Source organism: Nycticebus coucang, chromosome 10 (genome assembly GCF_027406575.1).
Source record: "Nycticebus coucang isolate mNycCou1 chromosome 10, mNycCou1.pri, whole genome shotgun sequence".
Lineage (NCBI taxonomy): Eukaryota > Metazoa > Chordata > Mammalia > Primates > Lorisidae > Nycticebus > Nycticebus coucang.
In genome coordinates this window covers 8,543,647-8,566,731 of record NC_069789.1, presented here as the reverse complement: position 1 = coordinate 8,566,731, position 23,085 = coordinate 8,543,647, and the positions used below count along the sequence as shown (strand labels likewise).

Below are 23,085 nucleotides of genomic sequence, written 5' to 3'. Positions count from 1 at the left end.
AGATAGGATCTCACTCTGTTGCCTAGTCTAGAGTACAGTGGCATCTTCATAGCTCACAGCAACCTCACACTCTTGGGCTCAAGCAGTACTCTTTCGTCAGCCTCCCTAGTAGCTGGGATTACAGGCATGTGCCATAATGCCTCGCTAATTAAAAAAAAAAAATTTAATGAAATGAGGTCTCAGTGTTGCTCAGGCTGATCTTGAACTCCTGTTCTCAAGTGATCCTCCTGCCTTGGGCTCCAGCCTTTTCCTTTTTTATTAACTTGATTAAAAACAGTTTATCTCAAAAAGAGAAAAAGAAAAAAAAACAGTTTATCTCTTTGTATACTTAGTAATTTGCTGTTACTGATTACTATAAAAAGAGGATCTGGAAGATCTAATATTATACCAGGATTTTCTTTAAATTATTTATTTCTTATTTTAGGAAGACAAACACTACTGTCTGAAGTTGGAATAATCATTTGTGATATCACTAATCCAGCCTCACTTGATGAAATGGCTAAACAGGCAACAGTTGTCCTCAACTGTGTAGGACCAGTAAGTAATCAACCCTTCTTTGTGTAAGAACTAACAGTGCATTCATTTCTAGCAAAATCTGGTGTTTCATATTCCGGAGGAACATAAGATCAGAGGATAGCAGCATTGGTTGAAGGCTGTAACCCCAAATGGGAAGTTTTTTCTTCTTGTGAAGTCAATGGATATAACCAAAGTCTCCTGAAAGGGGGAGTAATAGGCTCTCTGTGACTCTGTACTCAAGGAATGTATGCTGGTTTGTTTGTTCATTGGCTGCAGCTATGCTAGCTAGACTTTTTATTTTTCTGCTTTTTTATTGTACGGTACACTGTTGCAGTAAACTGTGTGTGTGTACCCCTAATATATTTTTTATTTATTTATAAATTATATCCATGTATTAACAAATACATATGTTAACATGCACAAAAAATAAGTACTAAAAAGGACTTGTTCATTTATTCAGTATTTATTGAATGTTTACTGTATATAAAATGTACTATTCCAGGCACCTCCAGAAGATCCCTCTTGGAGGTTACATTCTGGTGGGGGAGATAGGAAAATAAGATTGTGATAGTAGGTAGTGGTGAATTCTTTGAAGGAAAATGAAGCAAAGGTGATAAAGAACGGGTATATCAGTGTTTTGTAGATGCGTGATCAGGGAAGGTTTTTGTGAGTAATTGACATTCTGAGCAGAGATCTGAGTGCACTTTCTCACTTCATTCTGATCTCTGCTGAATATCTGAGAGGATGTTTCAGTGAAAGCAGGTACAAAGGTCCCATTGTGCTTGGCAAGAATGAGGAATTTGCAAGAATCAGCATGGCAGGGCCAGTGAGCAGGGCAGAGAACTGGAAGGCCTCTTCCAAGTGTGACAGAGTGTCATTGAGTGGTCCAAAACAAGTGGATGATCTGATTTAATTTTGAAGTTCGTTGGCTTCTGAGAGGAAAAATAGATAGTAAGGGACTAACAGTGGTCTAAGCAGGACAAGCACCAGGATAGTAGCAGTAGAGGTGGTGAGAAGTGGTTTGGTTCCAAGTATATTTCAGAAGGAAAACAGCTTTCTTTACTGTGCTGGATATGAAAGAGAGGTATAAAGGATGACTTCTAGGCCTTATGCCCACTTGACAAGGTGCATGTTGGTTATGTTTACTGATCCGAAGAAGCCTTTACAATTGGCATGACATTAAAAAGTAAGCATTTAAGGGCAGCGCCTGCGGCTCAGTCGGTAAGGCGCCGGCCCCATATGCCGAGGGTGGCGGGTTCAAACCCAGCCCCGGCCAAACTGCAACAAAAAATAAAAATAGCCGGGCGTTGTGGCGGGCGCCTGTAGTCCCAGCTACTCGGGAGGCTGAGGCAAGAGAATCGCTTAAGCCCAGGAGTTGGAGGTTGCTGTGAGCTGTGTGAGGCCACGGCACTCTACCGAGGGCCATAAAGTGAGACTCTGTCTCTACAAAAAAAAAAAAAAAAGTAAGCATTTAAAATACTAATTTTTTTATTGAGAACAAAAAGGTTTTGAATTGTTATCAAATAAAAATATTGTTGAGATTTATCTCATTCTTAATTAGCTTATGTTCCATCCATTAGGTCTATTGCTGTAATCACTGTATAATATACACCCTCAACTAACTCCCTTGTCCTTCTCTCCCCAGTGGAAAATCCCCAACCCTGGTTATTGTAACTCTCTGCTTACTCTTCACTTAAACATAAGTAATCCAGCTAGAGAAATCTGCATCCCCATGCTGACTGGTCACACTTCACATACGTGGTTAGAAACCTCATATGGGACTTACGACCTATAGCAATTGTGCATTTCCCTTGGCGAGTCTCCCCTCCAAAGAAGTTTTACAGCTTCCTTTTCCTCACACTTTTCACATCCAGTCTTTGATCTGATGATTTTATTATTTTTTTCCTATGAAAATAGAAGCTATTAGAACAGAATTTCATCTTCCTACCTGCAGTTCAACTCACCTGCCTGCCTGCCTGCACTGTGTACCCTGAACTCTGCCTTACCTCTTGTTATTGTTGTAGTTTTGGCCGGGGCCGGGTTTGAACCCTCTGCCTCTGGTATATGGCGCTGGCGCCCTACTCCTTGAGCCACAGGCCGCTGCCCTACCTTACCTCTTGTTAGACGGAAAAACTGCTCTTGTTCCTATTTGGTGTGGTATTTGAAGACTTTATGTTTATAGTTACACATTTTCTTTTTCTTTTTTTTTAATATGGAACGCTTCAGACACTTGTGTGTCACCCTTGTGCAGAGGCCATACTGATCTCTCTGTTGTTCTCACTGTAGTACACGTGCTGCCAAAGTGAGCACAGTTACATATTTTCTTGTTACCAGACTTTCCCTCTTTACTGAATTATTTCTATCAGTATTCATGTATGTGTGTGTATACATATGAGTGAGATGAGGTCTGCTGTCTTGTCCATGGTGGTCTCAAACTCTGGCCTTAAATAGTCAGTCCCTGCCTCAGCCTCCAGAGTCTGTCAGCAATTTTTTTTTTTTTTTTTGAGACAGAGTCTCACTTTATCACCCTTGGTAGAGTGCTGTGGCATCACAGCTCACAGCAACCTCCAACTCCTGGGTTTTAGGCGAGTCTCTTGCCTCGGCCTCCCGAGCAGCTGGGACCACAGGTGCCTGGCACAATGCCTGGCTATTTTTTTTTTTTTTTTGTAGATATAGAGTCTCACTTTACTGCCCTCGGTAGAGTGCCGTGGCGTCACACGGCTCACAGCAACCTCCAGATCCTGGGCTTATGTGATTCTCCTGCCTCAGCCTCCCGAGCAGCTGGGACTACAGGCGCCCGCCACAACGCCCAGCTATTTTTTTGTTGCAGTTCGGCTGGGGCTGGGCTTGAACCCGCCACCCTTGGTATATGGGGCCGGCGCCCTACTCACTGAGCCACAGGCGCTGCCCCTGGCTATTTTTTTGTTGCAGTTTGGCCGGGGCTGGGTTTGAACCCACCACCCTCGGTATATGGGGCTGGCGTCCTTCTCACTAAACCACAGGCGCCACCCAGGGTCTGTCAGCATTTAAATATGTGATTATATTGCTCATCTTTTAAAAAAATTTCCCTTGATTCTACATAACCCTTCCAGCTATATTTTTATGCCCTTTTTTTTAGTTTTTCTTTAGCAAATCTCTTTGAAAGAGTTCTCATTACTTACTGTCTCTACTTCTCACTTCCTGCTCTAAAAGTAATCTCAGGTTTTTATTATCCTCCCTACTCTAATGAAACTTCTGGCAGGATCCCCTCCTCTCCAATCTAGTTACCAGCTCTCAGTCCTTAATCAAAGCTTTCAGCATGTGACCCGCTTGATCCCTTTCTCCTTCAGTTGGCTTCTGCATTCTACTTTCTCCTAGTTTTCTTCCTGTCTACCAGGTCATCCTAGAAGTCTTTGTAGGATCTTTTTATTCTCCTCCTAAATGCCTGAGGCCTCAGAGTTTAAGTCTTAAAAACTCAGCAACCTTATTCGAACCTCAGGTTGTAATATACGGACTGAATGAATGGCCCTTTCAGGACACCTGTTGTAGCCTACATTTAACACGTGACCACTCAACATGGCCCATTGAATGTGTTGCAGTCAGCCCATGTGTTAACTATTAACAAAAGTTCTGTTTTTGTGTTTTTTATAAAAAATCACCACGAGTAAAAGCTTCAGTATTTACTTCCCCACTCAGTGGATCATTTGTGTACCCCTGGGAGGAACCACCCTAGGGAGACCACTGGGTTGAACATTGAGAAGAGGATTGCATTTTGACCTTCAAGCTAATTGGCTTCACAGGGGAGAAATGTCCCCTGTTAGATGAAGGATTGCTACTCTGATCTTGTTCACTTACCTCATACAAGCATGAGTTGCTAAGTAGAGAAAAATCAAGCAATGTAATAAAATAGGGATAAGAATTTTCAACCTCCTGCTCGAGAGGCTGAGACAAGAGAATCGCGTAAGCCCAAGAGTTAGAGGTTGCTGTGAGCCGTGTGACGCCACGGCACTCTACCTGAGGGCGGTACAGTGAGAGTCTGTCTCTACAAAAAAAAAACCGAATTCTCAACCTCAGATTACCCAAAGGAGAAGTGGACCAGGTGTGACAAAATACATTGTAAGGGTAGGTGAACTGTGGCAAATAGGAAAATGTGTACTCTTTCAGAAAGAGCTACTATTATTTTAAAAAGCTCATTAATGGGAGCAAATATCTTTTCAAGACCTTGCTTTAAGGCTGGGCACAGTGACACGCCTGTAATTCTAGCACTGTGCAGGGCCATGGCAGGTGGATCCCTTGAGCTCAGGAGTTCAAGGCCAGTCTCAAGAGTGAGTCCCCATCTCTACTAAAAATAGAAAAACTAGCTGGGCATTGTGGCGGTGCTTATAGTCCCAGCTGCTTGGGAGGCTGAGGAAGGAGGATCCCTTGAACCCAGGAGCTTGAGGTTATTGTAAGCTGTGATGATGCCATGGCATTCTACCTAGGACAATAGTAAGACTCGGCCTGAAAAAAATAAAAAGCTCATTAATGCTTTGCTGCAGCTTGTCAGTACTTGTAATGAACTAACTGAGATATGAGAAGTGAACCTGAGGCTCTGAGTCTGAGCCTGGAGGAGTTGGGAGTTAGGCAGGGAGGCAGGCATGAGAGGGAGGGAGGATGTTCCCAGCAGAAGCAAATACACCGGGCATGCAAAGCAGCATGTTCAGGGAAGTACGGGCAATTCAGAGCTGCTGAGCCAACATGATGACATAGCTGAGCTAGATGGGGATTAAGGAGCTGACATGATGCTTGAGGATGGTTTGTGACGTGCTAAGTAGTTTGGACTTTATATTATAGGCACTGGAGAATTGGTGAAGGATTTTAAGAGTGTATGTATCATAGGGGTAGGGCAGGAGAAAAGGCAATATCCAATTTTTGTTTTAGAATGACAGTGGTAATTTCTTGGGAGAAATTGACTGCAGTGAAACCAGTTAGAAGCTATCTGTAGTAAATTAGGTAACGGATGACGGAGTCTGAACTAAGCTTTGTATAAGTAGAGAAAAGACTGATCTGAGATATTTTTAGAGGACTGGTTTGATAAAAACTGGTAAAACTGGATAGGCAGAGTGAAAGTTTTCAGGTTTTAATCTGATAATTGTGTGGAGAGTAATGCTATTAATAATGAAAAAGAATAAATCGAATGTTATGTACATGGCACTGTGCTAAGCTCCTTTGTATGGTCTTATTTCATCCTCAAAACAACCTAGAGAAGTAGTGCTATTATTATCTCCATTTTTTTGATGTAGAAATTGAAACTTAGGTAAAGTACCTTGCCCAAGTCTCACACAGCAAGTGCGTGCAGGGTTTGGATTTAAGCCCATGCTCTAGACCGCTGCGCTGTTCAGCCTTCTGTGCAATTTTGTTTCAGGGTCTTCCCTCCTGAGTACCTCAGAAAAGATGTTAGAAGTGAGACCTAGGCAGGCCGAACTAAAAGCTACACTTTGAATCACGTGTTAGGAGGCCGAGGCAAAGAAACAGGTTTAGAGGGGAAGATGATGAATTCAGTTTTGGACTTGTTGAAACTGACGTTAACTGCTAGATAACCTGCGTTAAGACAAGAAATACATACAACATAGGGGGATTTTTTTTTTTTTTGAGACAGAGTCTCACCGTGTTGCCCTTGGTAGAGTGCTGTGGCATCACAGCTCACAGCAACCTCCAACTCTTGGACTTAAGCGATTCTCTTGCCTCAGCCTCCCAAGTAGCTGAAACTACAGGTGCCCACCACAACGCCTGGCTATTTTTTGGTTGCAGTTGTCATTGTTTTTTAGCTGGCCCAATCTGGGTTTGAATCTGCTAGCCTCTGTGTATGTGGCTGGTGCTGTAACCACTGTGCTACAGGTGCCGAGCCAGGGGGATTTTTTTTTTATTTTTTTTTTATTTTTGGGGATTCATTGAGGGTACAATAAGCCAGGTTACACTGATTGCAATTGTTAGGTAAAGTCCCTCTTGCAATCATGTCTTGCCCCCATAAAGTGTGACACACACCAAGGCCCCACCCCCCTCCCTCCTTCCCTCTTTCTGTTTCCCCCCCCATAACCATAATTGTCATTAATTGTCCTCATATCAAAATTGAGTACATAGGATTCATGCTTCTCCATTCTTGTGATGCTTTACTAAGAATAATGTCTTCCACGTCCATCCAGGTTAATATGAAGGATGTAAAGTCTCCATTTTTTTTTAATGGCTGAATAGTATTCCATGGTATACATATACCACAGCTTGGGATTTTTTTTTTTTTTTTAAGTAAGTGAGAAAATCAGGGTGAAGAGAAAATAAAGGAGGGGAAGATGTAGCCAAAGCGAAATTAGTATCATGTATGAATCGTGCTGTGCTATCATTGATCCTGATCTTTCTGATAGAAACCGCAGATAAGGAAACCTTTTGTATTTCCTTATTTTTGTTTTTTTCTTCTTTTTATTTCCTTGCTTTTTCTTTTTTGTTGTTCTTGTTGTCTCAGAGTCCCACCCATTGCCCTGAGCAGAGTGCAATGGCGTCATAGCTCACTGCAACCTCAGACTCAGGCTGTGGGCATCCTGTTGCCTCAGCCTCCAGAAGCCACTGGGATTACAGGTGCTCGCCATGGTGCCCGGCTGGGTTTTTAATTAATTAATTTTTTTTTGGCCAGGGCTGGGTTTGAACCCACCACCTCCAGTATATGGGGCTGGCGCCCTACTCCTTTGAGCCACAGGCACCGCCCAGGGTTTTTAATTTTTTATGAGTTAGAGGTCTCACTCTTGCTCAGACAAGTCTCAAACTCCTGAGCTTAAGCAATTCTCCCTCCTCGGCCCCCCACAATGCTAAGATTATAGGTGTGAGCCACTGCACTCCTCCACTCCTGCAAGGAAACCTTTTCAGTGAGCAGCTCTGGAGATAGAGGTTGGCAGTCGTCAACACCAATGTTGGTGAAGTTGAGAGAGTAGATGAGATTTTCCAGGAAAATGGCTAGGCAGTTATTCTACATCTTCAAAGTATGCAAGGATTACCCATAGGCATATTTAAAATCAGAAAGCCCGGTTCAGGGGATCTGAGGTAGGACTGAGTAAATAGCATGTGACGCAGGTGATTCTAAAGCAGGTAGACTCCTGGCCAACTTGAGAAACTTTGAGGTAAAATAACCAAGGGACGGACCAAAGAAAGCTCCAGATGAGTTTAGAGTAGGAATGTTTAAAGCCCTAAGGATTACCCAGGTCTGTGTCCATTGGGTGCAGAAGGAAAATAGAACTTTGACTATTTTTTAATCTCAAATATATTTCTATTTTATGTATGTTTAAATGTATATTTTGTTCATATAGTAGTCCATTTAGGTGATTTGTAAATAAATTCATGTAGCTAGTAAATGATGGATTAAAGGTGTGAACTTTGGTCTTGTTCCCTTGAAAGCCCTTATCTGTTCCATTATATCACATTACCTCCGAAGTTAAATACTTCACTAATTTTATGTGGTTAGTTAATGGCAGGGAAGGAACTACAGTTTAATATACTTCCCTGAGTCCAGTAATACCAGCGTTATCTGCCATTCTTAATAAGAGGAGTGAAGCCATGGAGTTAGGTGAAGAGGATAGCCCATTTGACCTACTTGTAAACATCAGTCCTTGCATTGCCCTATCATTTAAGTGTCCCTTTGCCTGGCTATTTTTTGTTGTACTTGTCGTTGTTTTTAGCAGGCCTTGGCTGGGTTTGAACCCGTCAGCCCTGGTGTATGTGGCCAGCGCCCATCACTTTTTCTTTTTCTTTTTTTTTTTTTTTTTGCCTGGGGCTGGGTTTGAACCCACCACCTCCGGCATATGGGGTCAGTGCCCTATCCCTTTGAGCTACAGGTGCTGGCCCCATCACTTTTTCTATAAAGCTTTCCACTTTTAATTCAGTTAGAGGAGGTGAGCATACATGCCCCTGTGATTGCATTATGCCATTATTTATATATACTTCCAGAGGTGGTACAGTGCAGGTATCTTATTTTCTTAATTTATCTTTAGGCTACTTTATTTATTTATTTTTTTTTTGAGATAAGGTCTTACTCTATTGCCCAGGTTAGGGTACAGTGGCATTATCATGGCTCACTGCAAACTCAACCTCCAGGGCTCAAGTAATCCTTCTGTCTGAACCAGGTGCACGCCACTGCACATGGCTAATTTTTCTATATTTTACAGAGATGGTGTTTCCATCTTACTCAGGTTGATCTTGAACTCCTGGCCTCAAGCTGTTCTCTTGCCTTGACCTCCCACAGTGTTTATTAACATTTGGTTTCTTGATAACAATGGCATTTCATTCATTTAAGCTTGTCTTTTTCTTTCTAGTATCGATTTTACGGAGAACCTGTAGTAAAAGCATGTATTGAAAATGGAACAAGTTGTATTGACATCTGCGGAGAGCCTCAGGTACGTGAAAGGAATGGAAAAAACATAAAATTAACAACACATGATTTTCTTTTTAATGAAGTAGAAAACATTTTGTGCAATTTTGAGACATTTAGAAGTTGGCAACTTATTTTCTAGTGTTTATAGATATTTCTATGGTATTCAGTATATTCATAGCTTGAAGGAGAACAGTGGTGGTAAGGTCTTAGCTTCCGTTTACTTGGATTTCTTTCATCTCTACAACCTCATTTATTTCAGGCCCTTAGTATATGGCATATGCTGATTTTTGCAGCTACTTAATGCTGTAAACTGAATTAATTAGAATGGTATACTATGCATAATTCTCAGAATTTTGCTTTTGTAACTTTTCATTATGAATTCTCTTTCTAGAATTAGGCACTTTTACAACATTACAGAAAATTTAAGATCTCTTCAAGCTAAAAATTTTTACTACAAACTGTTCTTTATTTTTATTTTTATTTTTACTTATTTATTTTATTTTTTTGAGAGATAGGATCTTGCTTTGTCTCCCAAGCTGGAGTGCAGTGGTGTGATCATATCTCACTCTAACCATTCAGCCTCCCAAGTAACTGGACTACAGGCTTGCACCACTATGCCTGGCTGATTTTTTTTTTTTTTTTGGTAGAGACAGGGTCTTGCTACGTTGACCAGGCTATTCTTGAATGCCTGGCTTCAAGCAGTTCTCCCACCTCAGTCTCCCAGTGCTGGGATTGCAGGCATGGGCTACCACTTCACCTGGCCTTCTTCTTTTCTCAGAGATGAGGAAATTGAAGCTTTGGAAAGTTAATTAACTTGCTCAGAGTCATGCATCTAGTAAGTAAGTAACTAGGACCTGAATTGAGATTTGCCTGACTATAGGACGTGATGTGTTAATAGTCACTAAGCTACACTAACTCTTTAAAGTGGTAACCTCAGATGTCTCTAGTCTGTATTGATTATTGTCATCAGTGTGCCAGCATAATATGTACTTAGAGCTTATCAGTTGATAATGTATATTGGGAAATACTAGGAGGGTGTAATTACCGAAGTTGATACAAGAATAGGCAGGAAATGTGAATTTTTTTAAAAAAGCAATTCTTAGGTTATTTAAAATAACTCAGAGCAGGCTTGGTGCCAGCCACATATGTCTGAGCTGGCGGGTTTGAATCCAGCCCGGGCTGCCAAACAACAATGACGGCTGCAACCAAAAAAGAAAAAAAATAGCCAGGCATTGTGGTGGGCACCTATAGTCCTAGGTACTTGGGAGGCGGAGGCAGGAGAATCGCTTGAGCCCAGGAGTTGGAGGTTGCTGTGAGCTGTGATGCCACCGCACTTTACCCAGGGCAACAGCTGTCTCAAAAAAAAACAAAAACTCAGAGCATAGAAAATGGTGACAAGCTTGTAAATCATCCTGTAAAGTACATAAAAATTATATAAAAATCGATTATATAAAAAAATCTTCATTTGATTTTTATATTTTTTTATTAAATCATAGCTATGTATATTAATGCAATCATGGGGTACAATGTGCTGGTTGTATATATTATTTGAAATATTTTCATCAAACTGGTTAACATAGCTTCACCGCATTTTCTTAGTTATTTTTATTAAGACAGTTATACTCTACACTTAGTAAATTTAACATGTACCCTTGTAAAATGCACTGTAGGTGTGTCAATTTTTATATAATTTTTATGTATCTTACAAGGATGGGCAATAGAGTAAGACTTAGCCTGGGCAACAGAGTAAGACCTTATCTCAAAAAAAAAAACTTCGCGCAGGAGGACCATTCATGGCACAGCAGGGTATAAAAAGGAGAAAGAGAAAATGTACCCTTCCACCTTACATCTGGTGTCCGACGGGCTCCATCTCCATCTAATCCCAAAGCAAGATCAACAGCTCCCTCTCGCCTTTGGCTCCCATGGAGGTCCTTTCCTCATTTGCCTGGCACACCCAGACCGGCCTCCGCCTTGCCCGCTGGCTCACTCAAAGCTGCTCCTGCTCAGGTCCGGCCCCCATCCCCCTGCAACATCCGCCCCATCAAGAAAGAAGTCAGAGTGGAGCCTGAGAAAAAAGACCCCGAGAAAGAACCTCAGAGAGTTGCCAGTGAGCCTTCACTGAAGGCCAAAGCACTTTTAGTGAAGGTACCAGAAGCCACAGTTGAAGAGAGGACACCTGTGGAAACAGAATCCAACCCTGCTGGTCCAGCTGTGGCCCCAGCTCAGGATTCGGCCCCCACCCCAGCCTCAACCGTAGCGCCCTCGCCCACGGTGACTGCCAGTGCTTCTCCCAAGACTTCTGCAGGTACCACCGACCCAGAAGAGGCCACAAGGCTGCTGGGTGAGAGGAGGCCGCTGGCCCGAGAGCAGAGAGAGAAGGAGGAAAGGGAGAGGAGGGAGCAGGAAGAGCTGGAAAGACAAAAGAAAGAGGAATTGGCTCAAAGGGTGGCTGAAGAGAGAACTCGACGTGAAGAAGAGTCCCGATGGCTGGAAGCTGAGCAAGCCAGGGAGAAGGAAGAGCTGCTGCGCCGACAAGTGGAAGAGCGAGAACAGCGCGAACGGGAGGAGATGGAGCGTGTCCAGAGACAGAAAGAAGAAGCAGAGAGGGTCTGGCAGGAATGAGAGAAGCATTTCCAGAGAGAAGAACAGGAGCGCCTGGAGAGGAAGAAGCGACTTGAGGAGATTATGAAAAGAACCAGGAGAACAGAAGGGACAGATAAGAAAACAGTTGATCAGAGAAATGGTGATTTAGCCAAGGGAGCTCCCCCTGGAGGAACAGAGGTGTCTGCACTTCCATGTATGACAAACTCTCCTCATCCCAGTCAAAAGTGACCACGGAGAGCACTCCCAATTTGGAAAAACAGGCAAATGAAAATGGAGTATCTGTTCAGAATGAAAATTTTGAAGAAATTATAGACTTGCCCATTGGATCTAAACCATCCAGATTAGATGTCACCAATAGTGAGAGCCCAGAAATTCCTTTGAATCCAATTTTGGCCTTTGATAATGAAGAGCCCTCAGGTAGATGGTGTTCAAACACAGCAGACTGCAGAAGATATATAAGCATTTCTTCTGAAGAACCAAAGCAGAAATTTAATAAGAATTTCTACAATTAATGGAATTCCCTTCCTTTTACAATATAATACTTGAAAAATAAGTACCTCTTTGCTCTACAAGTAGAATGAATAGGAGAGAGTGACATTAAGCCTGTTTGTTTAAATATTATTGCAAAGAGCTCTATTTGTAGAGGTAAATTCTAGGCAGATGACCAGGTTCTTAGATGACCATTATGATGTGTTGGTTTTATTAAAAGAGGGATTGGGTAATCTATTAGATTGAATGAGAGACTATTCACCTGTTGAACTATTTTTTTTTTAAATCCCAATATATGGTCTTTAATAACAGCTTGTAATTTGTTAAAACATTAGTTTGGGCTGTTTCTCTATCTCAGTTGTCCATGTACACAGTCATTATATTAAAAAAAGAATCTGTTCAAAAAAAAAAAAAGTGAATAAAGTAGCCTAAAGATAAATTGAGAAAATAAGATACCTAGAATATATAAAGAACTTTTACAAGTTAATAATAGAAACACACCCATTTAAAAAGTGGGCAAAAGGATAAGAAGAGACAAATCTTCTGTACAGAAGAATTCTGAATAATTTATGTAGCTGCTCTAGTCTCAGGGACGGAGAGCATAATTTAATAGTGGAGAAACCTGCAAGCACTGCCGTGGCTGGGTGTTCAGATCAGCATCAGAACTGGTAAATCATGTTGATAGTATGTTGCCTTGATATGTGATGAGAATGGCACTTTACCCCTGTGTTCTTCCTCTCAAAACCTATTCCCCAGTTTAATCATGAGAAAAACATGAAATAAATGTCAATAAAGGAGCCTTCCATAAGGACCCTTCAATAAAGGAGTACCTCCATGAAATAAATTTCAATAAAGGAGCCTTCTATAAGGAGAAGTACTCCTCCAGCACTCCTCCAAATGGTCAAGGTCATCTAAAACAAGGGAAGTGTGAGAAACTGTCAACGGCCAAAAGGAGCCTCAGGAGACATGACACCTAAATGTACCATGGTATCCTAGATGAGATCCTGGAACAGGAAAAGGACATTAAAAACAAAGGAAATCTGAATAAACTGTAGACGTTAGCTAATAATGCATCAGTAATGGTAAAATATGTTAATAGGGAAACAGGTTTTCAGGGTACATGGGAACTCGACTATTCAGTATTTCTGTAACTCGAAAAGAAGCAAAAGATTTCAACGGACAGGACATTGTCCCCCTCCTCTGTCCTCTCCTCCTTTCCTGCCCCCCTCTTTCTATGTGCAGAGATCTGTGATGATATTCTTCTGCATAATGCAGTTTGGGGTGCTGGTTTTCTTTTGCTTTCTTTGTGTTTTTAATATTAGTTTAATTTTTATAATAGGTTTTATTTGTACATTTAAAACAATTTGAGGTGCAGCTTGGGAGGAGGTACCTTCCAGGCCCAACCTGATGGCAGGAGAGGGCAGGAAGGGCAGGCAGAGCACGCAGGCCTCTTCCACCTGGGACTCAGAAGGGTGCTGTGGCTGGGGCATCGCAGGCCTCACTGTGACGCCATGTTCAATTTTCAGAGTCTATTGACTGTAATCTTGCTGCTTATGTGTACCCATGCTTATATCCAATCCTTGGCACCCAGCCTCCTGGACAGAAATAAAATTGGACTGTTGGGTGTATTCTGAAAGTGTGCCAGAACTGCTGAACAGAAAAGTTTGCAGGGTGATATGTAGTGAGGGCCTTCAGCATCCTCTTCATAAGTGCCATCATATTTCTTTTTTTTTTTTTTTTTTGTGATTTTTTTGGCCGGGGCTGGGTTTGAACCCGCCACCTCCGGCATATGGGACCGGCGCCCCACTCCTTGAGCCACAGGCGCTGCCCAGTGCCATCATATTTCAATGTGAACAAGGACTTATCTGCAGAAAAATAAAGGGAAGAACAGTTAACCCTATATCTTCAAACATGGAATGAGATAAATTTCCAGATGCCGTTCCTATTTACTATAATATTATATTCTGCAAATGTCATTTTTTATGTCAGACACCAAATTTTAGTGAGGCATTTGTAAGACACACAACAGAAAAGAAAGTGGTACCTTACTCCAGATCCTTTCACTGTGATTTATTGAGAGAAAATGGTTCTCTGTGTTGGTAAGGATTGCATTCATCTTAATAGTGCGTGCTTTCCCCTGAGCCCGCCATGCTGATCATTAACCAGAGGACCTCTGCCCTCAGCAAGCAGTGGTGTGAAGTATTTACCAGAAGCCTGTGCAGTTCTTAAGGAAGAAGATAAATGAGGTGTGACTTAAAAGTGGTAGTGGGAAATGTTCACGTTTAAAAGAAGAGGACTCCAAGAGGGACTTTACCTAACAAATGGAATCAGTGTAACCTGGCTTATTGTACCCTCAATGAATCCCCAACAATAAAAAATAAAAATAAAAAAGAAGAGGACTAGACTAGTGTAGTAGCCTCTGAACCCCAGCTCGAGTATAGACGAATGTCACAGATGTAAGTTTTACCAGCTGGCTGTTCCGTGAAAAAGAGAATATTGGCAAAATGAGAGAAGTAAGATAGAATAATTATAGAATGATAATCCTATAAGTATTTTTCATTCTTCTTAGTATCACATCTTCAAAAATGAAATATTTACTGTAATTACCCCCAAACGAACTGTATTTTTGCTTTTTAAACTTTAAATCTAAATGAATAAAAATAAGTCTTAAAAAATTAAGTGTCATTAGGTCAGATCAGTATATTTCCCGTACCACCTGGCACATGGTAGGTGTTCAGTCTGTATTGCTGAGTAATTGAAAAAACATTGTGACAGTTAATATTTTGCTGCAGAGCTATACATATTGGTTAGCATTTTCGAAGTTTAGTTTCTTTGTCTTTAAAGAGAATTCATTTAATATTGGTTTGGGTGTTTCTGTGTAGCTCTGATTCAGATTCTTGTTCTGAATTTTTTAGTTTCTGGAACTAATACAGTGGAAGTATCATGAGAAAGCTGCAGAAAAAGGGGTTTATATCATTGGAAGCAGTGGCTTTGACTCCATTCCAGCAGATCTGGGAGTAATATATACCAGAAATAAAATGAATGGTAATTATGATCGATAAACAATAATTGGATTTAATAATAGAAGGACTTCATGTTTATAGCTGTGATGGACTAAAATCTGGTTGGGAAAAGAAACATAGCTATAAGTGAGTAACATTAAAACACATATTTTGTTGTTTCTGTTTTTTTTTTCTTCATTTGTTTTTTTGAGAGAGAGTCTCACTCAGTTGCCTCAGCTAGAGTGCCATGACATCCTCATAGCTCATTGAACCTCTAACTCCTGGGCTCAAGCAGTCATCCTCCCTCAGCTTCCCCAGTAACTGAGATTAGAGGCATGCACCACCCTGGCTGGATAATTAAAAAAAAAATTTTTTTTTTTTGGTTGGGTGCGGTGGCTCACAGCTATAATCCTAGCACTCTGGGAGACTGAGGCGGGTGGATTGCTTGAGCACACCAGTTTGAGACCAGCCTGAGCAAAAGCGAGACCCTGTCTCTACCAAAAAAAGTAAAAAAACAGGTAAGAGGATCGCTTGAACCCAGGAGTTGGAGGTTGCTGTGAGCTATGATGAGACAGGTTTGTGCTATGTTGCTCAGTGTTTTTAATATAGCTACACTTTCATTAAAATGTTTTTGACACTATTGTTGAGATGTGGATAGTACTCTTAAGTGGTTTTTTTTTTTTTTTTGGCCAGGGCTGGGTTTGAACCCACCACCTCTGGCATATGGGACTGGCGCCCTACTCCTTGAGCCACAGGCGCCACCCAAGTGGTTTTTTTTTTTTAAGAGACAGTGTTAATTTGTCACCCTTAGTAGAGTGCTGTGACGTCACAGCTCACAGCAACCTCCAGCTCTTGGGCTTAGGCGATTCTCTTGCCTCAGTCTCCCAAGTAGCTGGGACTACAGGTGCCCACAATAATGCCTGGCTATTTTTTGTTGCAGTTTGGCCAGGGCCGGGTTTGAACCTGCCACCCTCAGTATATGGGGCTGAGCCACAGGTGCCGCCCAGTACTATAAGTGTTTTGAAAGGAGGAATCATTCATTGTCTCAGTTGAGGTTTTTTTTTTTTGAGACATAGAGTCTCACTATGTTGCCCTGGGTAGAGTGCTATGGTGTCATAGCTCACAGCAACCTCAAAACTCTTTGGGCTTAAGCAATTCTCTTGCCTCAGCCTCCCGAGTAGCTGGGACTACAGGTGCCCGGCACAATGCCTGGCTATCTTTTGGTTGCAGTTGTTGTTTAGCAGGCCCAGGTTGGGCTCCAACCTGCCAGCCTCAGTGTATGAGGCTGGCGCCCTACTCACTGAACTATGGGCGCCGAGCCTGTCTCAGGTGAGTTATGATAAGATCTGTAAAATTTCTGTGAACAATCTTTGTTAAAATTCAGACTTGCTTTGTTTAGAGATGAACAGATTTTAAAGTAGAATTTATACATATAAAAGATTTAAAATTTTCAACCATCCAAAGCCAGAAAGTATTGAACACAGAATTAAACATTTTTTTACCCCATTTCTGAAATGAAGATAATTAATTAAGAATGGAGAAAATCATCACTATTATAGTAAAACAATTGAAGTTACACTGGTATCGTATGTATTTTTTTTTTTTTTTTTTTTTTGTGGTTTTTGGCCAGGGCTGGGTTTGAACCCGCCACCTACAGCATATGGGACCACCCTACTCCTTGAGCCACAGGCACCGCCCTCATATGTATTTTTTAAATGTCCACTTAGAAAACGATATAAAACAGATGACTCCAGTGCCATTAAACTATTCTAGAGCTTAAAATGGTGGAAGGTGCTCCAGTTTCTATCAAAAATAAGCATAACTATGAAAGCAAAGCCCAACAAAGATCGCACATATACACACAAATCTCATTTGCTTGTGAAATTGGAAGAAAAAAATGTTTTTTTAGACAAACTAAGGCTCAGAGGTAATAAACAAACAGATAAATCAAAGAAAATGCTAAGTAAAATTTCAGTAAATATCCAGTAGTGGCCAAGCTCAGTGCTCATGTGTGAAATCCCCGAATTTTGGGAGGCTGACGTGGTAGGATTGCTTGAGGGCAAGAATTTGGACCAGTTTAAGCAACACAAGACGTTATCTCTAAAAAAAAAGAAAATTGTCTGGGCTTGACAGCTCAAGCCTGTAGTCCCAGCTATTTGGATGAAGTGGGAGAATTGCTTGAGCTCAGGAGTTTGAGGTTGCTGTGAGCTATGATGACTCCACTGCACTCTAGCCCAGGCAACAGTGAGATCCTGGCTCAGAAAAAGAAAAAAGTACAAAGATGTTTAAAAAGAATGCTGGCTTGACGCCCATAGTTCAGTGAGTAGGGCTCCAGCCACATACACCAAGGCTGGTGGGTTTGAGCTTGGCCTGGGCCTGCTAAACCACAATAACAACTACAACAACAACAACAAAATAGCTGGGCATTGTAGCCAGTGCCCGTAGTCCAGCTATTTGAGAGGCTGAGGCAAGAGAATGAATCGCTTGAGCCCAAGAGTTTGATGTTGCTGTTAGCTGTGATGGCACAGCATTCTCCCGAAGGCAACATAATAAGACTCTTGTCTCAAAATAAATAAATAAATAAATAAAAAGAATGCTATATCAAGATCAAGATTTAACACTGGGAAGTTATGTAATAAACATATCATAAGATCAGAGGTGACAAGCTATGTGTCCACCTCAATAAGTGGCTTAAAAATTGAAAATTTATGCCATTTGTCGTTTTCATGTTTTTAGGAATTTAGGAATAGAATACTTTCTTACATAATATATGTCACAACACAATAGCCAACATCATATTTAATGATAAAACAATAGAACCATTCCAAAGTCGGCTGTGGTGACTCATGCCTGTAATTCTAGCACTCTGGGAGGCCAAAGTGGGTGGATTACCTGAGCTCAGGAGTTCAAGAACAGCCTGAGCAAGAGCGAGACTCTGTCTACTAAAAATAGGAAAAACTAGCCAGGCATTGTGATGCACACCTGTAGTTCCAGCTACTCAAAAGGTGTGAGAGATAGGTTGATTTTTCAGTGGGGTGCCTCGCCTCAGACCTGGGGTACCCAGGGGAAAGTGTGCAGACATGTTATCCCTAGGGGTACATCAAAACTACAGAAAATGAAAAAAGCCCAGAGGCACTTGGACAGAACGGATTAGCCCTGTACACTGAGAGTCAACAGATGGGAGGGGTTAAGTTCTTTGAACTTCTGATATGTAGTTAAATTAGAAAACCTGGCTTGCTTCTTGTGTGGGGATAGAACTAGTTTTTCCCTCCATCAGCCTGTCAAGCCCCTAATTTTACCCAGCCTCTCTCTCTCATCTCTCTTACCTTCCTGGGGACTTAGGATTCCTTGAACCCTACCTTTTGGCATTTTTGCATTTTGCATATGTACCTTTGTTAGAAATCAATAAAAGCCTTCTGAGTAGGCCAGTGAAGGGCTGCATTTTCTGGGTTTACTTGGCCTTAAGATAATGCAAGCCTTCTCCAGGCATTAAACTGGCATAAGTTATTTTTCCTTAATTTTGTTTCCCAGTCAGCTTTCAGATCTGGTCTGGGTTTGCATGAAACTACCCCCTTGACAAGGGAGGCTGAGGCAAGAGGACTGCTTGAGTCCAAGAGTTTGAGGTTGCTGTGAGCTGTGTCACGGCACTGTGCCCAGGACATGGAGTGAGACTCTGCTCAAAAAAAAAAAAGAATGCTTACTATTAAGAAGAGGAGGGTGGAGGTGCCTGTGGCTCAGTGGGTAGGGTGCCAGCCCCATATACTGAGGGTGGCGGGTTCAAACTTGCCACCTGCAACAAAAAAAATAGCTGGGCATTGTGGCAGGTGCCTGTAGTCCCAGCTGCTTGGGAGGCTGAGGAAAGAGAATCGCCTAAGCCCAAAATCTGGAGGTTGCTGTGAACTGTGACACTACGGCACTCTACTGAGGGCAATAAAGTGAGGCTCTGTCTCTAAAACAATAAATTAATAAATAATAAAAAGAGGAATGTGAAATTGGTCATCTTTAAAATATTTAGTATTCCAGTCTGTAGACCTAGTATGTCTCCATTTATTAAAAACATTCTTCAAACTCTGTGAAGTTTAGACATTTTCTTCATGATCATCCAGCATATTTGTTATTGGGGTTATTTCTAAATATTTAATCGTTTTTGTTGTTACTTTTTTTTCGTGTGTGTGTGTGTGTGTGTGGTTTTTGGCCGGGGCTGGGTTTGAACCTGCCACCTCCGGCATATGGGACCGGTGCCCTACTCCTTGAGCCACAGGCGCCACCCTTCCTTGTTACTTTTGATAGATCTTTTTATTCTTAAGGGAAAAATGTTAATTTAAGATTTGTAAAGACATTTATTTTCAGCTGTTGGAACCTAGAATTCAGTGTTTTAATAAGTACCCAGCTGATTTTGGGTGCAGGTGTCTACGTTTTATTAGATTACTGTTCTTGGTCCATATTCTTTCTAGGTATGTAGAGTTAGATCATAGAGCCACATACCTAGGTTACACTTAATGGTTATTTTATCAGATTTTGAGAATTAGCCTTTTCCTCTTCCCTTCCCTTTGCTCTTTCCTTTCCTTTTTTGTTTTAGACAGAGTTTGGCTCTGTTGCCCAGGCTATGATGTTGTCATAGCTCACCTAAAATTGCTGAGCTCAAGTGATCCTCCTGCCTCAGCCTCATCCTCCCAAGTAGCTGGGTCTACAGGCACGCCCTACCATGCCTAGCTAATTTTTAAAAAATTTTGTAGAGACAGAGTCTTACTGTGTTGCTCAAGCTGGTCTCAAGCTCCTGATCTTAAGTGATCCTCCCACCTTGACCTCCTAGCATGCTAGGATTATAGGCATGAGCCACTGTACTTGGCCCATTATGTTTTTCTTCTGCATTACCATTCTTGAGAAACTCAGTAATTAAATACTTAACCACTGCGCCTATACAGGGTGGCCATAAAGTTCATGTGCATTTTTAAAATTGCACGCTATTTTAAATTGCACATGAACTTTGTGGCCACGGTATATTATTCTTCATAGTTAATAGAATTGATTTCTCCCTTTTTTTCTGGCTTTGGTTTCTGATTTGTATTTCATACTTATATTTCTTTTTAACAGCTTTGTTTATAAGCCATCTCAAAGGTGTGTTTTTGATAGTTTTTCTGTGCTTTCATTATAAGCCACCACTAATAAGCCTCTTGAAAGCTTTGTATTTGAAAACGAGACAATTCCCATATATTTAATTTTGAGAACTGTGGCCTGATGGGTCTTTTAGAATGAGTGAGCTAAATTATTGCCTTATTGAGGGAGATTCTTAGTGTTTTCAGTGTAATACTAGAAAAAGTTTTGTTAGTACTAGCAGAGTTTATACTAAACTGCTCTTTTTGACAATTTACCTGGTTTTGGCTGCTTCTAAAGTCTCTTTACACAAATACAATAAAACTGTTATTTGTACAGGTTTTCTGACTTTATCAGCTATAGGCTTAGTAAAGGTGGTCTCTGAGTGAATGGAATGGTTTATTGTTACTTATTCTGGCTAAATAATTTAGATTTTATTTGATTTTACTTTTACCATTCTCTTACTCTTTCAGGTACTTTGACGGCTGTGGAAAGTTTCCTGACTATACACTCAGGACCTGAGGTTAGTTTTTCTGTTTGTTGAGTGTTTTTTTCAAGTTAATATTAAAAACATTTTAGAAATGATTCATGTATCTTAAAAAATATTTAGATTAATTAAATTTTTATATATTTATAATTTTAATGTATGAAAGTACTTTGTTTAAAAGTAAAGACACTAAATTACCAAGATTTCTTTGATTTAAACTATATTAAAAACAACTGCACAATTCATTATATTAAAGTGAATTACTGTGATCTCAACATTAAAGTATCCGTTGTGCAGTAAATGTTGTCAACCAAGAAAATTATCACATTGGTGTGAATCAGTGTATTTTTACTACGTGCTTAACTTGGAGTTAGGTACTATTGTGACTATAAAAGAATTGTATGAAGTAAATCTCATCTTATTGAATTTATAGTTTATTTGGGAACATAAAATAGTTGCATTTCTGGGAAAGGATCATATTTTACAATAGTACTTTTATTGCCAGTAGTGCTTAGCCAAATTCTAGATATCTTCCATTGCTTCGTAAGTATTCGTTCTAAAATGTATTCATTCAACAAAGACTGTAAAATAAAGTGACGTGTCAGTGAATAAGATGCAACCTTACCTGTAAAAAGGTAATGGCTTAGTTTGACAGGAAAGAGAAAGTGCTTGTTATTAAAGAGATTGCATGAAAGGCTGTAGATTCTGAGAATGGAGGGTACATCTAGCTGGGAGTCCAGAGATCAGGAACTGTTTGGAGAAGCTGGGATATGGACTGAATTTCAAGGGCTGGTGCTGTGGAGATGTGAAGGAAGAGGAAATAGTATAACAAAGACAAAAAGGTGGGATGGTATAGACTATGTTTAAGTAAGAATAAAGATTCTCTTTACCTGGATTATGGGTTCAGATTAACACAGAGTTGTATAAAATATGCTAAAATTTGTGGTTCTGCAGATTATCTATGAGAGTACAAGAATAAAAGGAAGTGATAGTGGGCCTGAGTAATTTAGGAATGCCTTCTTGAGATAGCCTTGAAAAATGAATAGCAGTGGAAGGTCAGAGGCAGCAGCCTAGACAAAGCCTCGGAGACAAGAATGAGAAAGGCATGCTTGGAACTCTGGGCAGCATGTGTTAGAAATCCAACTTAGTCCAGTTTAAAGCAACAAAACAAAAATAAATTTATTGATTTATATAACCAAATATCTGTAAGTAAATAACAGGACTGGATCTAGGTGTTGAGTGACATTGTCAGAACTCTTTTTCTCTTCGCCTCTCCTTTCTCTCTCTGTCTTTTCACATCTTCTGCTTTCTGACGTGCAGGCTCTTGACAGAGCAGGAAAGGTCCTGGCAGCCCCAAGTGTACTTTGGCCTTAAGGTTCAAGAATTCCTGGAAAGAGCTACCAAAGTTTGCATAGCAAATGATAGGGAAGATTTGTCAAGTATTGGCCATTCTTTTTTTTTTTTTTGAGACATAGTCTCACTATGTCACTCTTGTTAGAGTACTGTGCAGCAACCTTAAACTCTGAGGTTTTAGTGATTCTCTTGCCTTAGCCTCCCACGTAGCTAGGACTACAGGCACCCACCACAACGCCTGGCTATTTTTTGTAGCAGTTGTCGTTGTTTTGCTGGCCTGGGCCGGGTTTGAACCTGCCACCTTTGGTGTATGTGGCTGGTGCCGTGACTACTGTGCTACGGGCGCTGAGTCCATTGGCCATTCTTGAGACAGTCAGTGTGACTGGGGTAATGGAATACTCACATTGCCAGGTCTGGTCATGGACCCTGCAGGGGTGTCAGGGTCAATCCCAGATGAACAACACAGAATAGGTTCCAGAAAGAAAGCGAGTTTCCTAATGGGGTAAGAAGGGGTAATATCCTGTAGGGAATTAGTACTGAAAACAGATGCCCACTATGTGGAGATAGTGAGAAAAAAGGTAGAGCTAGAATAGAGGCCTGCTTTGAAAGAGAAGGAGGTGGAGTTGGAAAGACCAAATCTTTTCTCTTTACTTGACAAAAGAATTACTGAGTGGATGGTTCTTACAGTCAAGCATCTTTTCCTCAGAGGGGTTAAGAGTATAGATTTTGGAACTTGCTTCCTGGGCTTGAGTCTGGCTGTCACTCATCAGCGATGTGACTGTGGGTGAATTGACCTTTCCTGTGTGCCTCCTCTCCTTGATGATCAGAGGAGATGGTAATTAATGTCTCCTTACTTGTCTCCTTACTTGGAGGATTAAATTAGTCAATGAATATAAATTATAGAACAGTAATTACTCAATGAATGTTAAGTATCATTATTAATGTGTGCGTCACCATGAAAGTTTGAGACAGACCGTGGTCCATTATTTCACTTCCAAAAAGCATAGGAGAAATCCTATGCCGGTTTTAATTTGCTTGGCTTACCAGTGTTGCAGGGAGGGCTTCATTTGTTTCTGTCCACCTGGGTTTTACATTTCTTGATTTTTGTGTATCTCAAAACTTTAGTAATGACCCACATACAAGGACTCAAAAATTGGGGCTAGAGTAAG

At 40.9% G+C, this 23,085-nt stretch overlaps 1 protein-coding gene, 1 non-coding gene and 1 pseudogene across 2 annotated transcripts in view; 2 read left to right on the top strand and 1 right to left on the bottom strand.

Moving 5' to 3' along the window:
- The window catches only part of SCCPDH (saccharopine dehydrogenase (putative)), a 42,877-nt gene that overhangs the window by 2,212 nt on the left and 17,580 nt on the right, over positions 1 to 23,085 (top strand). The window contains exons 2-5 of the mRNA XM_053605330.1: positions 425 to 537; positions 8,829 to 8,909; positions 14,896 to 15,025; positions 20,550 to 20,599. Of these exons, the coding sequence (XP_053461305.1) occupies positions 425 to 537; positions 8,829 to 8,909; positions 14,896 to 15,025; positions 20,550 to 20,599 (374 nt within the window). The remainder of the gene's footprint in view (positions 1 to 424; positions 538 to 8,828; positions 8,910 to 14,895; positions 15,026 to 20,549; positions 20,600 to 23,085) is intronic.
- On the bottom strand, positions 2,723 to 2,826 carry LOC128597929 (U6 spliceosomal RNA). Its single transcript, XR_008383471.1, has one exon. It is a non-coding gene; the product is annotated as a U6 spliceosomal RNA (small nuclear RNA).
- Positions 10,659 to 12,224, top strand: LOC128597099 (ensconsin-like; annotated as a pseudogene).